At 35.9% G+C, this 17,390-nt stretch overlaps 1 protein-coding gene across 21 annotated transcripts in view; it reads right to left on the minus strand.

Annotated features, from left to right (window-relative positions):
- Positions 1 to 17,390, minus strand: part of DLG1 (discs large MAGUK scaffold protein 1) — a 145,373-nt gene that overhangs the window by 45,321 nt on the left and 82,662 nt on the right. For 13 of the 21 annotated variants that reach the window (XM_033069022.1, XM_033069019.1, XM_033069018.1 and 10 more), the window contains 7 exons: positions 13,221 to 13,313; positions 9,847 to 9,900; positions 7,375 to 7,425; positions 6,285 to 6,409; positions 5,029 to 5,198; positions 4,444 to 4,580; positions 3,358 to 3,502 (listed from right to left, as the gene is read on the minus strand). In XM_033069022.1, coding sequence (XP_032924913.1) covers positions 3,358 to 3,502; positions 4,444 to 4,580; positions 5,029 to 5,198; positions 6,285 to 6,409; positions 7,375 to 7,425; positions 9,847 to 9,900; positions 13,221 to 13,313 — 775 coding nt within the window. The remainder of the gene's footprint in view (positions 1 to 3,357; positions 3,503 to 4,443; positions 4,581 to 5,028; positions 5,199 to 6,284; positions 6,410 to 7,374; positions 7,426 to 9,846; positions 9,901 to 13,220; positions 13,314 to 17,390) is intronic. The other 8 variants (XM_033069026.1, XM_033069023.1, XM_033069021.1 and 5 more) reach the window with 1 other exon arrangement.

The following is a 17,390-nucleotide window of genomic DNA, read 5'->3' on the forward strand; positions in this document are numbered from 1 at the left end:
AATTACCATGCCAACACAAGTTAGCACAGTGAACAATCTACTGCATGTTCTGCAAAGTGCCAAGTACTGTGCACTGTGCTTTTAGATATTTCTGATAAAATGAGGCTTTTTAAAAAAGAAAAAAAACCAGAAATAAAATAAGCCAACAAAAAACCCTCCCAAGGGGGCTCTGTAAGTGAGCAGCTCACATATAAACTCAAGTACTATAGTTTCTACCTTAACATCATTTGTAATAGACATGCTCCCAGGGAGCCTCTGTGCACATTTAATTATCCTTTATGGCAGGACTGAACTCCTAAGAACCTGGCTAAAAGGTGTCTCAAAACAGCTGCAGATGAGTGGATGAAGAAAGAAGCCTGGTAATGTTTCAACACTGACTCACAATCCAGGTGATCCTAGAAAATACCTCTTTAATATCTGCCCTCTGGTAAAAGCACTTCAGAATTCCCAATCTATAGCTCTTGAGCCCTGTACTGCTCTGCTAAATGAAATATAAAATATTATATACAGGTTCCACCATTTTTTGGTAAGAGTTCTGTCTAACTGAGGAGCTTCTTGCAGAACGCAGAGGCTTTCTGGTTGCAAAGTTAACATCTCATTTATAAAGTAGAATTGGCCTTTGAGGAGATTGATGTCTCCCTTTGAGATTCCCATTGTACATGTGCAGCTGCTGAGAGGTACTGGAAAAGCTTTTGTTCTGCCCTGTATTAGAAAAATATCCTTTAGCAGTTCAGACACACACAGTTGCTCTTTATAAGTGAAAGACTGAGGAAAAGACTAAACTGATTTCCTGGAATTAAGTCATTAAACACCTCAGCAAGACCTTTAGCTCTGCTTTGGGTTCAAAATTCCTGCAGTAGGTTCAGTTTCCACACCAGCTGTGGTAACAGCCAGCTGCACTTTGATCAACAGAGACACAAGTTCATGGAGCCTTGGGTAGAAAAGGCTCTTCTGTTGTAAGGAAAAGAAACAGACTCAAGTTTCATCAAAGAACCCAGCACTTTGCAGAGGAATGTTCTTTGGTCTACCAGAGACAGTGAAAAAGAGTGTCTTCAGGTAGAGCACTCAAGGAAAATGTAGCTAAATGAAATAAAACTCAGAAAATCTACTCCAAAGTACAGACAGTCCACAAATCTTGTCAAGGGTCACTAAAGGACAAAGACAGACAAGATGCCTGGAATCTGAGAAAAATGTCCATGACTTTTTTCAGAATGCTTGAACAGAAGGAGAAAGGTTCCCAGAAGCAGCTGCTGGAGCTTGAGGTACATGAAAAGGTCAGGAGACTGGCTTTTCACTTCTCAGTAAAAGGACAGGAGTGACACTTCCCACAAAGGATAGCCTACTGGGCTGCACAGAATGCCACCATCTCTCAAATCACCCTTAGAGGGAGAGCAAACAGAGAGAAACTCTAGAGGGAGGATGGTAATGGGACAAAAGGAGCCTACATATGTGACCAGGCCATTTATCTCCAGTAATGAATGTGGCCCTAAGTAACATTTACTGAGAAATTGAGGACTCATGGCAAGATGGCAAAGAGATCCTCATGGCAGTTATGTGGGGGTTTCCCTTGACAGAACTTTCCTGATCTGCCCAGCCAATGGACATGCTGAGAAGGTATTCTTGAAGAATTCACTGTCTCTCTTATGGCTGAATGTTATGATGCAATTCCCTTCAATTAAATGAGTCTCCAGTTCATGCACCATTTCAGAGAAATTAATATCTCTGTATGACCAGAAGTCCAACAACCAACAGCCACCTTTGTCACTGTCATTGATTTATTAGCACTGGGCAAATTATCAGCAATCAGCTCCTTCTTTACCTTCCTCCCCTCAAACTTTCTACAGGTTTTGCCTTTGTCCCCACAAAAGACTAACAAAGTAAATATTCCAATGATTAAGGTAAGAGATTATAGACTTCAATGTTTGTCACATCCCAGTCCACAGCAGTGTAACTGCATTACTGCAGCATTTACCAGGAACACTGTAAAAATCAGATTTCTCTTCTTCAAAAAATATGAATTCCAGGTGGAATACATGAAAAGACTAGTTATATGGAGAGAGACTAGGAAGTCTACTTTCCAAGGAAACAGTGGAAAAATTTAACAAACTAGGTACAATAAGGGAAAATGGCTGTTCTCTAACCATATTATATGAGTAGAAAACTCGAGAAGAATCAGTGGAGGCTGAAAATTAGATATATCAAAGAATGGAGCCTTCAAGAGCATCCTTCTAATAACACGGTGGAGATAAAACCTAATTAGCTCCAAATTGCAATTCAATAAGCTTACAAATAGATTTTAAGATACTGTAGCTATTGCCAATAAATAATGGGTTTATAAGGTACTTCAGTCTTTGTTGTGCTGCACTTTTGTTTGTTGTTCACATACTGTTTCCAATTACATCTGTCAGTCCCAAAATGTTCCTTTTTCTCATATGAAGTAGTACCTAAATAGATCAGTGCTACATATCAATTGCACATATCTAATGGCAGGAAACAAAGCAATACATAAAATGACTCTCTCCTAGAACCATTTCATGTGACAACATGAGTAAAACTGGTTATCCAGAAAAGTCAGTCTATTCGGCCCTGGAAAGACACAATTATATCATTCTCTTCCTTTTCTCCAACCACTAAATGATAATAACCATCCTGAAGTATACTCAAATATTTCTTTACATTGTAGTTCAACCCTGAACTTTCTGGATTTGTATGCTTAACTTTGAAAATACTCATCTCAGCAGTACTTTTATGTCAACAAGAAATTCTTGTGACTACTTTTTAAATACAGTGTTCACTGGTTTTCCATTTGAATTGCCAATAATTGTCAAAACTGAAGTCAGACTTCAAATAAGTTAACATGGAATTTTTTAACACATTCACAGGTAAGCAGCAAAGCAAGAACTTCCCATCGTCCCAGTTGAGTTTATTCAAGTCTATGCAAGTTCATGAAAAAACAGGAAAACAGGAAAAACATCAGAGTACCACCAACCTCTTTAATTCACAGGAAGCTGAACACCCTCCCAGTGCTTTGGCTTTCTACTCTTTACACCCCCAAGAGCATGAGGCACTTGTTCTCTCCCCTTGTAGTCATCAGCAAGTTATGAATAACTGAGTCTCTAGGACTGGGCCATGACAGCCACAAGCACATACCTGGAGCCCTGCTGCTGCTGTCTTTTCATTATACAAGCTATAAGATGTTGCTCTCTATAGCACATAATTTTCCTCATTAAACAACTTATATCAGATTTTTGCCTCATACAATTTTTAAAAGCTTGCAACAGTTAAAATACTAAAAATGAAATAAGTTCAAGCCTTAAAGAGAAAATTAATTAAATCAGAAAGATAAGATGAACTTACAGTTTGTGATGTCAGGAGGGGCATAACTGTCATTCATGAACATGCTGGTGGGTTTTGCAACCTTCAGATAAACAAAGTCAGATGTGTTTTTTAAGGCAGTCACTGCTTCTTCATGAGTAACTTCTTCTAAGCAAACACTGTTGACCTGAAGAGAAAAACAAACATTCTCAACCCAGAATAATGTACTGTTTTCATAGGACACTCACTGAAGGATGTTGGAATGCTGACATTGAGAGTCTTTATTAAGATTCACGTGCCACAGACATAACTGGTTACATCAAATTATAAGATATGCTTTGTTAAGTATGAGAAAGACAAGTAGTCCTATGAAAGATTATAATAAACTTCATTGACCACAACATTGTAAAGAAGGCACAGATGAACTTTGGGGAACTAATGGGACAAATAAGACACTCAAAATGTAAGTGTGCACACTTACACAGTGTTAATGCAAGCATTACATAGAGAAAAGTTTCCTCTAATAAGAATAAACCACATATAAACTTGCCATGACATGTTCTAGACCTTTTAACAAGGCAATATATTTCTGGTTGTGGCTCTCATTTTTCTATCTGGACAAAAAATTTGTGGATTGAATTTAAGGAAGTTGAAAGTTATTTTTACTTTGTGCATAGAAGACAGAAAATAGCTTCAACTTTGAAGCTATTTTAAGCTTTAAAGAAAAATAAGAATGCCATTCAGAAACGTTACAAACACTGAAATGCAATATAAGCAGCAGTTTCACTACAGGCTGGCTAAAGGCTGGCCAGCCACCAGTACAAGGAGTTCCATTCCATTCTTCTCTTTTGAGAAGAGAAACAATCCCATTGTATGGTTTTTTTACAATTCTGTCACTCAGATCTCAGAAAAATAATAGCAGGCATCAGAAATAAACACGCTGATTTATACAGGTTTTGCATGGAACATTAGGATGAGGAACAGATTTCAGATTTCCTGATGAGATGGTGTTGAATGATGCAGATTTAATTTCATCACTGATTTCCAGACAGCTTAACCACAAATTGAATCATATCCCTATTGAGCCTAAAAGTAAATGACCATTTTAAAAATGCAGCTCTTACTTACAGCTAAAAGTTTGTCTCCAATCTGAAGTTTGCCATCTTTATGTGCTGCCCCACCTTCGATGATTTTGGTTACATAAATGCTGTTGTCCCCAGGTATATGCTGATTGCCTACACCACCAGCAATACTGAAACCAAGACCTGCTTGAAGATAAAGGCATTACTCAAGAAACATTTTTTTCATTCATTAGATTTAAATTCTTACATAAATAATAACACTCCTTGTATGACATTAATATATATAATATCAGGGTCTGGCTAAAGTAATTCTGATGCCATTTCAAGTGAACTCCATAATATTCTAGAAAATAAAACTCTAGAAAAGACATAACCCATATGCAAGTTCTGAAAACCAAAACCTAGATCATTTGCTTCATGCTTTGTGAAGTATGAGCACAGTAGAGCTATAAGCATCACCATGCTATAGCATCTATATATTTATTGATGCATTGCCCAGTAATTACTTTCCCCAAATTATTTTTAGTCACCCCAACATCCTTACTAGGTAATCCAATTAAATATTTTACTCCAATTTTAATGTACTTAAAAATCTCCTGATACAATCAGAAACTTTCTATTTCCAACGTACCTTTGGGGCCTTTCACAAGTTTGATTTCCACTATTTTTTCTGTGACTGGTTTTCTTCTTTTGACATACAACCGTACGATTGATCCCGCTTCTTTCAAAGCTTCCACTGCTTTGCTGTGTGTCACATCCCGAACATCCACCTCATTTACTCTCAGGATACAATCGTTAACCCTGGAGACAGCAACAGTCATGCTCAGCTGTTGTGTTACAGCAGAGTGCACACAGAGCTTAATATTTTATCTATAATATACTAAAATGCATTTTAACACTTTAAAATACAGAGATTTATCTCCAAAATTCTACATATTCAAGACAATGCTTCAAAATTCATTATTAGAGTTTAAAAATAAATCAAGACTCACTAGAAAACATTTAGGAGGAATATTTAATTCACAGCTGAAGAGGGCACCTATTATATGTGCCTCGTTTTGACAGTGTTTTGAACAGATGTTCGTAAAAATAACCTTTTGTTGTTTACGGTTATAAAACAGAATTTAAAAAATCAAAACTTAGAAGGCACACAATGAAAACATACTAGTTTTAAGCCATGATATGAACAAGTCAATCTTGCTTTCCACAAGCAGTTTAAGTGCTGGCCTTCCACTCCATTTAACATGCTGCTGCAGTAGCACTGAGCCCTCATTACACTAAGTGCAATGCTAGGCCCACCTGTCACCATGTCCTGCCAGATGTACCTCTGACAATGGCCAACAAGCTAAAATGAAGCTTTGAAATAAGCTCATTAGGACTAAAACCCATAATACATCAGGTATTTGCACATGAAATGATGGGGTAAGTTCTTGGCAACACAAAGAGAAAAAAAATAGTCCTACAATCAATGTGAATGAGTATCTCTGAAAAATTAAGGACACTGAGTTATTACCAAGCATAAAAAAGTGTTGTTAATAAACTCAACTACCTTGTGGATCAGAAAATCCACACATGGATAACCACAAGTTACCTATCCCACCTAAGCTTTTTCTTGAATTAAGGACTATAAAACATATGGCATAATAAATTTATACCACAGAATAGAAAAAGTTCACTTAATTTTCCTAAACTGCAGATATTATTAGTTTGGGAGACATATTGATCCACTCAAACAGACTTCATTATTTAAAAAATACTTCTGTAAGGAAAATCTATTTAACATTTAATGCAGGAGGATAAAACTGTTAAAAGTAACAGAAAATCTTCTATCCACTTTTTAAAATATAGTAACAGGACTCAGTAACCCAACACAGAAATTCGTCCTACCGTAATCTTCCATCCTGTGCAGCTGCACCCCCGGCGATAATTTTTGTAATGAAAATACTTGCATCATCCCCAATATGTGGGTTGTCTGTACCACCTGCAATGCTAAAGCCAAGTCCTGAATTTCCCTACAGACAGAGAGGAAAAAAAATTTACACATTTATTTTTTGGGGACAAGGTATTCTGGTGTATTTGATACACCATAGAACCAAATCTACAAAACTTTCACTGATAACAAAAATATTTAAAGATAGTTTTAAATAGTATGCTACATATGCAACTTACTTCTATGAAAAGAAGTATAATTATACCTTATATCTAAGGAGAACAAAAGTCATTTTATAACTGTAAGAGACAGTTCCAGCCCCAAAGATTTCTCATTGAACTTGATAAACTACATAAAATCTTCTATCTCTAATGTGCCAGATTTTTCAGATTATTCATACAAATATTTGCTTCTCATTAAATTATTAGTGACACTATTTTTCCCAGAGAAAAGCCTTTAAATAGCTTGTGTCCTACCTCTAATATATTCCCACAGATGCAGAGATTCAGACTGACATTTTTCTCTTCAAGGATTGCTTGCCCTTACCATCAACTGCAAGACCTCTTCACCCTCTCAGTAACCACCAGAACTGCACAGGCATTAGATACAATAATTTCTTTCTGTCCTTTTGTTAACAGTGCACCTCAAGTGAACTGAGCTAGATCTCAAGGTAGAAAACCTAACAAAGAAATGTGACAAGGTGTCCTTTGTAATCTCAATATAAAACTCAATGATATTTCAGTAAAAGCCTATGAATAAACCAGCAATACAGGAGATTAAATCAGAATCAGTGTTGTTAGTCTCTACAAGTCTAGGTAGCAACATTAAATGCAGGATGTCTTACAGGGGCCATTCCCCCCATCTTATTCTCAGTGGTCAAAGGTATTAATAAAACTTTAAATTCCTGCTTAGCAATTGACTTTTTCTTCATTAGGTCAAATCTACCTAAAATAAAAAAAAAGAGTAAGAAATTGGTTTGAATTGCTATTTTTCATATTACTATAAATCCCATTTCAAGTAGAGTACAGAGGACATTCAGCATGTTACCCTTTCAAGAGTAATTTCTTCATACTCGAAATCTGCATCCGTGCCATTGACCTATAAATAAAAGAGAAGTGAGATTACAGAGAATCCTCCACTTTACAAAACCCAGTTTGCTTGGCTGGCAGTTCACTCCCATCAAATCTCAGCTGATTCACAGTGACCACTGGGCTCAGAGGGCACATGTGATTTTCACACCACTCTGGATTTATGAATCAGACAACCTTTTTGTACAAGTTTAAAAGTTGCTTGTTCAGAGATCAGGCTGTTCTACACAACTACTGTAAGGCACAGGCTCTCTGCTTCTGCTTGCCATGAGGAAAAAATGTTTGAGATCCTCAGATGTTCCTGAGGCTATACAGCAACTTGAAACTGAGAAAAAAGAAAGGATATGGGGTAGAGAAGAACTGCAAGGAAGGACGGAGTAGCATTCTCCTATTGTTTTTCTACACTGAGCAGGGAAAAAAAAAATCAAAGATGGATACTTTATACCAACTTTCTCATGAGAAATGGCTAAGACCCTTCTAAAGTTAACATTTAACAACTGTTTATACTACTATTTATCATGTTACATACATACTAAAGTTCAGCAATTTAAAATAGGGACAAAAAGAAAAGAAGAGTTTAGAAGAATACTTCATAAAGCTTGACAAAAAACTGAAATCCTAGAAAGAAGCCTTGTGATCCTCTGGTTAGAAAAGATACTCACATTCTTTGCTACGTACAGAACAAAAAAAGAATCAAATACCAGAAGAAAAATAATCAGAACTAAGCAAAATCAATTAAATACCAAATTCTCATTCATATTTAATATTCAAGAGTAAGCTTTTTTCCAAGATATCTTGAAACTCAAATTCTTTCCTCCACAGTTACCTACAGCAGCTACAGACAACTCCCTATTTCTAGCCTTCTAGGATGAAATATTTAACAAGGTAAGAAATAACATTTATACTATTATTTACAAAGGACCTTGCCTATCCTTAAGACACAGAATATCTAAGATTTCTGTATTCTTAACACACTAAAGATAAAAAGCATGTATGGAAGAAAGCATTTTAAAATCTGACCATTTTCTAGCAGAGAAATAAAAAAGAGAATTTAATTCACCCCAAATAAAATTAAGAGCAAGCTATTTCCTTCCTCCTGTTTAATATATTTAAATGATCCAAAAACTGGCAATCCCATGACTTTTACAGGCTGTCTAATATCAAGCTCTTTTATCCCTCACTCTCTAATTATATCTCTCCTAATACAATAGAAGCCATATCCATTCCACACATAACAGATTATCATCTTTACAAAGTACCTCAAAAATGATTATGTCCTGTGGAAAATATATGGTGATTTTAACACATGATATTTCTCTATTATAAAGGGACGAGGTCCTGACCTTCTGAACACATGAAACCGGATCTATTGCTACACCAACACAAAAGAAGCCACTGTGATCAAGAAGTTTTTATGATAGCGTGGTCCTTGAGCTATTATCTACAGGAATGACAGCATGTGCTAACTGAAGCACTCATCCAGCATTACAGTACCTGCAAAAGGTTCATGATGATTGATCAGAGTGCAGCACTCTTTTCTTTTCTTTTTTTATTAAATAAATAACAAGGATGATTAATCATTTCCCTATTCATTGCCATTACACAAAACAAAGCCGATCCTAACATATTTATGCAGTCTCTTATTTCCATGTACAAAGCTCTGTAATCCAATTTAAAATATCATCTACATAAACAGGAGCAAACAAAAACCTCCATCATTTTTATCTTCTCATTTAGCTCAGCCCTACACTCTCTGTTTTTTTGAAAAATTATCTATGAATTTATTCATCTAACAAACCAAACATTAGCAGAGACAGGAGCAAGGATATATTACATGATAAAAATCACTGACTAGTCTATCTTTTCCAAGTTTTAAAGGTATCTCAGAACCACTAAGCTAAGCTTTATTTGCAGGGCCTTCCCCTGGATGAAGGACTTTCTATATAAATGTTGCAATTATGCCTGACAAACGAAAAGCTCAGCCTCCACATAACTACACTTACTACCTTAATGTTTCAAATAGAACCAACTTCTTTTTATGAACATTTAGAGCACTAAAACCTTAAGTATAGCCACTGCATGAAGAAATGTTTTTATGAGAAGTGCAACAGAAATGGCACATTAAATATTAAAGCATCTGCCTGCACAGTTGAAGAAACAGGTTGTTCTCTGAACACTGAACCTCTGGAACCTCAATTGTTTTTTTGCACTGTCACATTGGTACACAGAAAAATTCCCACCTGCAATCTGCAACATTTTTTTTTTCATGAAACAGCCATTTAAGGAGTTTAAATAACCATCATGAGAGCTGACAAAATCAAGCACCATCAGAGAGATAAAAGAGGTCTTCTTAAACAGCTACAACAGGTGTACACAACTACACTGATAAAATATGATTTAAAGTTATAATTGAAAGCAAGTGTAGACTTACATATGTTGAAGTTTCCAAAGAATCTGTATTCACCAGCACTGGAGGGGGATTTGCCTTTAAAAATGAAAAAATATACAGCATAAGAAAATGTACCTATTAATTTTAGAGCATTTAACTTGCTGGCTTTCTCAAAGTTCTGTTAAAAGGTAGCCTTGACCTTGAGAATCTCAAAACTGACCTTCTAAAACACTTGTTACTATCCTGGACAAATTGCTTCCTTGACATAAAACCACACCGCTAGGGAAGTCTGAGATCATATTTAATATCTAAGTTCTGACATTTATTACCTTGTTTTTCAAAAGAGAACCTGAGTCATGCTACCACTTGACATGATGCCAGTTACCCCAGCACTTGGGGTATGACATGCAGAAGTTGTTTTATCACTCACTATCTCAAAACCAATTTTCGGTGGATTTGATTTCCCTTTCTTCCCATCAGGAACAGTGAACCACCCCTCCACAAATTGCAAAATGGAAAATTGCAGAAATGCAACTTAAGCAAGAAAGGACCTACAAAACTGACTTACAAAAGCAAACCCACAGCAGACATTCATTTACCACACAGCAACATGGGCTTCATCAGAAAATTGTTAAGGATTAACAAGCCATAAGCAGTCAGAGATTATTGCCACAGAAAGCTGAAATAATGTTAGAATTCTTACAAGCCAAGAACCACTGGAGTAAGTTTGCGCTTTCAGTTTATACTTTTTGTCTCATACCACTGAGAATTTTTCTGGGAAAAATGTGGTTTCAACTGAAAAAAATCCATAGGAAGTGATGGCATTTCTCTGAAATATTTCCAAATAAACAGATTTCCCATTTATCCATCAACTATCTGCCTTTAAAATAGGCAGCATCTAGCCTGCTCTATGAACATATGCAAAACAAATAGTGCCCAAATATATTCCAGACTTAAATACTGCTCATTATTAAGTTCAGTGGCAATAAACAAAGTTAATCTCCTTATTGCCTTAATGAGGGGATTTTTAATACATATAAAAATACATGATATTTAAAATTAAGACATTTCTTTTTTTAATATCCTAGGTATGTGTGTGTATAAATAAATTTAGGGATAGTTTAATAGGCTGTAAAAGAAGCCAGTATTAAACTCATGCAAAGATAAAGTTAAGACCTGCAAAAACATGACAATTGCATTAACCTATTCATATTCTGCCTTTTTGTTTCATTACTATGACAGCAACATACTTCTGAAGAATTTATGATTTTTAAAAGCTCCTAAACCTAAGAAGTGATGACTCAGAAGTGCCTTTCAAAAGGCTGAGATGAATAATCTCCCATCATTAGACAGGAGCCATCAATCTGCTATCAAGTGCCAGAAATTAAGCCTGTGTCACATAACAAATACTAAAATCAGGTGGGACCTACACACGTTAAGAAAGCAGACAATTAAGAGGAAACAAAAAGGATAACACATATGACTGTCAAAATGCCATCAAAAGCTTTTTTCACCCAGCAATTCCCTCAATAGAAGCATAGGCACACTGCATGCAGTAAAGACATTAAACACTAGTTATTAATGTCACAATAAAAATCTGCCAAAACACTATCCCTCACAACCATTTTCTGCCACTAAGTTAAATTTCCTTTTCTGCTTCTTATTCAAGTGCAGGTTCTATTTAAATGAGAGTAAATTAAAAATAAGATCCTGTACTTAAAAACTCAATCTATTATTCATAACCATAATTTACTGTTAAGGTTGCAATAAATATAGTTAAATCATATGTTTTTGCTCAGAAGAAAGTAAGGTTTATTGCTCAGTCATGTTCTTTTCACTCCATTTTGGAATGTATTTTTATTTAATATTAGGATTTCTGCAACATGCCATTATATTCAGCATACACAGTGCCAGTGAAAGTTGATTCCCCATGATTTTTATTTTGGAGGCAGACATGTGTTCTTTTCATGTTAAAAAAAAAAAAAAAAAAAAAAGAAAAAGACAACTAAAAGCAAAATTGCTGTTAGTAGGCAAGGATTGGTGAACAGTATGTTTGAGATACAAATCAGCCAACAAATACAAAACCCCTTCTGGAAGTTAAGTGACTGTTCCTAACACTCCTACATTTATCCACACTCTCCATCAAGAAGCAGCAATTTACCATCTTTTCCAAAAATGAATGAGAAAAGTTGTGCCAGGCATTCCAAAGGGACTATCTGGACATGGTTGCACTGGTCTGTCCACCTCAAATCTTAATGTGGGCAGAATCCCCCTAGAAGAATGAGTATTTCTAAAACTAAGCAAACTTCTGGTATTCCTGCTGGAAGTAGTACAGGTGACAGATTCAAATAAACACACATCCACTGGAAATTGCACTATAAAACAGGCAGCTACAAAAATTTTTGCTAATTATGGATGATGCAAAAATTAAAAACTCAGCAAAGATAAAGATCACCACCTGTCGCAAGTTTAGTCAAGTAGCTTGAAAGTAAAAATTAAGGAAAAAAAACCCCTGACATCCATTCTACATAAATTTTCAAGTAATATTCTGGATAGATTAACTTCCTTTTGAAGCTAATAAATATCTGTCACCAAACAATTCCAAAAATTGAACTATCTTTTCAGAAGGTGTGCACTCATCGTTTCATATTTCTGTGGTGAAAGTTAAAGTTACAAAAAACTAAAAGCAGAATGACAATCTCTTTGCAAAAATGTAACTGCTGTCTATCCTGGATTGTTCCATAGCTTGCTATGCTGTGGTCACATATTCCAAATTACATGGGAGATACTAATACTAACCCATGTTACTGCCTTCACCTGTCTAGACAGGGTTTGGTTTTTGTTTTGGGGGCTGTGTGCACATTTATGGGACTGGAAGGATGAAGGCTCTGAAGGGAAACACATTTTATGAGTCAAATATGTTAGAAATGGAGAGGTAAAAAGAGTTCTTTTGTATTCTAAATGCCCACCAAAACAGTAATACCAACAAATGGGTGGAGAACACAAGAAACACCATGCAAGTGCAGTGGAAGAAAGACATGTATTAAGTATTTATAGGAGATGAGAAAGCATTTTCTTTATAAATAAATCAAGCAATAACACTTTAGCAAGGGTGAAAAGATTCTAAAGTTATTATGTGAACACAAAATATCCTATTGGTTCTTTCCGTTATTTTGGTTATTTTTTTCTTTAGTTCTTTCACAATTTACTAGTCACTTCCATATGAAAATATAAATATTTAAATGTACTAAAAGCTGTCATAAACAGAACAAACATTAGGGTGAAATTCTAGTGTATTTAACAGTTCACCTCAAACCTGAGTGTGGAGTAGCAAAAGGCGAATTTCAGCAAAGCAACAAAATAAATTAAAGAAATAAAAGTTGAACAAGTTTAATAAAACAAAACAGCATAAAAACCTGTGGTATGGTGGATGGGATGGTCTCAGCAGGGACTGGTGGGACAGGGATCACAGGGACAATGGGAGAAGAGGAAGGAACAGCTTCTGTGGGCTAAAAATCACCAACAAAATGTCAAAAATAAGGAAAACTAAAAAAAAAAACAGTTTAAAACAAACAAGACAGAAATTTAACAGCTTAAACAATTATGAGCTAGCACATGGATTTGGAGACCAACTACAACACAATCCCCTTGACCCACACTGTTCATGGCAGCACATTCCCAGCACTGCACTGATGGTGAGCGACCCAAAGCTGTACATGCCCAGATGGGTTACTCACACCAAGGCACTCCCCTTGCAGCACTGAGACTCTGGTGTCCAATAATAAAATAAAAAACCCCCTCAGGTCAATGAACAGACTCAGGTTTTTTGTGGGCTGGTTTCACAACAGAATCCCTTCACCAATATACATCAGAATGCAAAAAGAAGGGAACCGGGCTGAAGTTAACAGGACTCAACAGAGCTCATGTTCCTCTTTGATAAAGAAGAAAAATCAGAAGTATCTTATGGTTTCTAAACTTAGCAAAAATGAAAAAAAACCTTTTAGTCAAATGTGTGGAAGGTCCTAAAACAGATTCAATTTATTTCTCAAAGATCTTCACACAGATTTCTGAACTAGGAGAATTTTGGTCTTGGGAATCTTCATTCAAACAGTAACCAGGAAACCTACTGACACTTAAGCTACAAGGGAATAAGATTCCAAACAGCATTTTGAAAAAACTTTGTCTCAAATATTTTTGAGATGTTCACATACTGGCTGTCAACAAGCTGTCAGCAACACAAACTGCTGGCAACTATCATCAACATTAAAGGCTGAACAGCAGATCAAAGCTCTTGCAATTTAGTTGTTCCAAGACATTCTTGTGATCTTTAAAAATAATGAAGCATAATGACAAAAGAAAATACTAGGTCCCAAAAGTGAACAAAAGCCCCAGAACATAACAGTATTAAACGTTTGAAAAGTTTGAGACATCTTAAAATACAAAGCAGCGTACATCAACAGCAGCCAGCAAATTAAAGAGTAATATCAAATAATGCTATTTGCATTAACAGTCCAAGAACAAGAATACATATTAAATGTACATATGGTATTTCTACAGGGTCTTTTCAGCTCAAAATCAATCCTCCCAAAATGAAAGCTGGTGAAAAACATTTCAATTGCTGAAAAGATGCAAGAACAAAATATATTTTGTATCTTGAGAGGTAATCCTAATGTTATTAAAGCATTCTTACATTTACAGACTAAAGTACAATATTTCAAGTGTTTAAAAAGAGGAAGGTGGAGGAGAATCTAAATTGGTGTGGAAAAAAATAATATGCCTTGTGCAAAGGAAATGCTCAGTGCAATAAACCTGTGGCTACTGAAGGAATAATACAGTCTTTAGATGGGAGATCCAAAGTAAGCAGCTCAAGCGACCACTCAGCCCTACACTTTAAAAAAATAAGCCACCCCTTTAAGTCTGCCCTGTGCCAAAGCAAGTGGTTTTCCATGCAGGTACACACTAAAAATCTTATTAACCAAAATTTCAGATATATTACATACCATAATACAACACAACACTAAGGCTGAACAGCTAAGCATTAGCTTTACAACTACACTCCTGCAGTATGAGAAGGTTAAAACTGAATTGAAGCTGTTCTGAGATCCTGACCTTACACCTGGCAAAAAAAAAGACCATTGTTGCAATGGATTTCTTTACTCTTCTCTTTGCAACAAATGTCAGCTTTATTCTTCTGCTTCCTTTCTTTCCCTAATTTCTAACTCTCTCCTCTCTATGGGATTCTCATCCCCAAGTGCTTCAAAAACCAGTTTCAAATTTTACCCTTATTATTTTAAAACTGACTTTGTTCAAGGTCCTTTAATTCTTCCAGGGCCTAGTCTCATAAGTTATTCATACTGCCATTGTATTTTCTCTTTGTGCTGTTGGTTTAGGATCCACTGAAACTTACAATCTTCCTTCTCCTCCAAGCATCCTGGCAGCGTTTCTGTAGAGCCTCCTCCACTAGCATGTGCATGAGGAGAGGCAACAACACTGGCAACCAGGTTCAAAGCATGTGCAAATCCAAATGAAGGCAAGACTGTCTTCATTCAAATGTTTCATAGAATACATTGAATTGATGAAGGCACTGTGGCAATCACAAGGAAGGACAATGCAAGAAATGAAAATATTTTCAATCATTAGATAAAGAAAACCTAGAACTTCCTTCTAACAGAAGAACAAATATTTTATTAAGATACAAAATCAGTCTGCAAATGATTATGTGATACAGGTACCTGTGACAGCATCTGAATACGATGCCTGAGTGTCATCCCAATGCTCTACTTGCCAGGAATTTTCAAGAAACATTTGTAATTTTAGGAATTCTCCAAACATACACTGAAGTATTCTGACAAATAAAAGCTTATTCTCAAAATAACTTTCATAAAAGAAAGCTAATGTCTGACTAAAGCATTCAGTGATTCTGGTTTAAACACATACAAACCAATATAAAACAGAAAGAAAGTAGCAGGCCAATTAAAAGCCATCTTTTGAATAGATATAAATTACAGCACACAATTATGATACATTATTATATGTAGGAATGCATGACTTGAACTATAACTCACTTGAACAGATCTGCCAGCCTAAATAAATGTGCTAACACCTACAATGAAAAGGCATTCTGCTACAACAGTATAAAACAGTTACTTGATATTTATCAAAGTATGATGATGGACTTCAAAATTTCTATTTTAAAAAATCATTTAAATGGTATGTTTACAAAAGCTAAGATAGCAATGCCTTTAAAGTGATTAGCTGAATGCCTCCAAATCTAACACTACATCCAGAGGCTGAGGAAAGTAAGAACACATACATTTTCCTGTGTTTAACCCACACACAAGTCCTTCAGTGAGGAAATACCAACTAATACGTAAGTAAATCAGAGCACCATACACATCCTCAAGGAGACCAACTAAGCCAGCAAATTCTATAACATTGTTCTTAGTAAACAACAAAAATACACACTTTGGAGAACAAAAATCCAGCAAACTAAGCTTCCCTTGCTTTCAAGAAATTACTTTAAACCCCCATATTGTATAAAGTACAGCAACCTTCAGTGGAAGACATGACAGCAAGTATTCCTTTGCCAATCTGATTTCAATAATTGCTACTTTGATTTCTAGCAATAAAATACAAAAGGAAATTAAGTAAGGAAGTCATTAGAACCAGCAGCGATAAAACTACAGAAAGAAAAAATACAACAAACTTTCTAAAGTTTGCACAAAAATGCACATCTCCAGACATGTAGTGCAACACCTACCTTTCCTAAAGAGCAATTGGAGTACGAGCCATCAGACACCCAACCACTAGCAGCTTTTACTTTTGCTGTGCTTTTTGTAGGGCTCTTTTTCACACTGTCCCGTAGGTTTACAAATTTGCCCCTGTGCTTGGCAGACGCTGGCAGTGTGCAGGAACTGAAAGGTGCCCGAGTGCTCGGTGCCCACTGCGGCTGCCGGAGCAGCTGCTTTGGCTGCATGTGAGCATTTTGACGCATTTCCATTCTTGGGCTCCTCATTAAATCAGAGCGCTTGAGAGTTCCCATCTCACCACCACGAGTAGTCATCCAAGTTGCAACACTGAAAGTCTTCTCAGTATAACAACAAAAAAAAAAAAAAAAAAAAAAATCCCAAACAAACAAAAACCACCACCAAAAAAAAACCCAAATAAAAAAAATACCACACCAAACACCCAAGTACACTATGGAGGGAAAATAAATTAAAATACTTCTTCCTGAGGAAGTTAAAAATGTTTTCTAGATTATGGTTATAGGAAGAAACCCTACATGCTCTGCATTACCTAGGTCTGCATGTTGTGTGCTCTCTCACTCTATTTAAAGAGCACCATTGAACCACCACACAACAGTCAATTTGCTGGGCATAAATAATCAATGCAATGCACAAATTATTGAATAGAGGGCAAAAGTCATCTGACTATTACAAAGAAGCTACAAAAGGTTATTTCTCCCATAAGCTCCTACAATCCCTCAATTTTTCTCCATTTTACCGCCTCAAAACTTCTCCAAGGCTTACATCTACAAAATTTTTTAATTCTTCTGCTTTTTATGAATGCTTCAGGGGGGCAGAAAA

This window comes from Catharus ustulatus, chromosome 10, assembly GCF_009819885.2.
Source record: "Catharus ustulatus isolate bCatUst1 chromosome 10, bCatUst1.pri.v2, whole genome shotgun sequence".
NCBI classification, from domain to species: domain Eukaryota; kingdom Metazoa; phylum Chordata; class Aves; order Passeriformes; family Turdidae; genus Catharus; species Catharus ustulatus.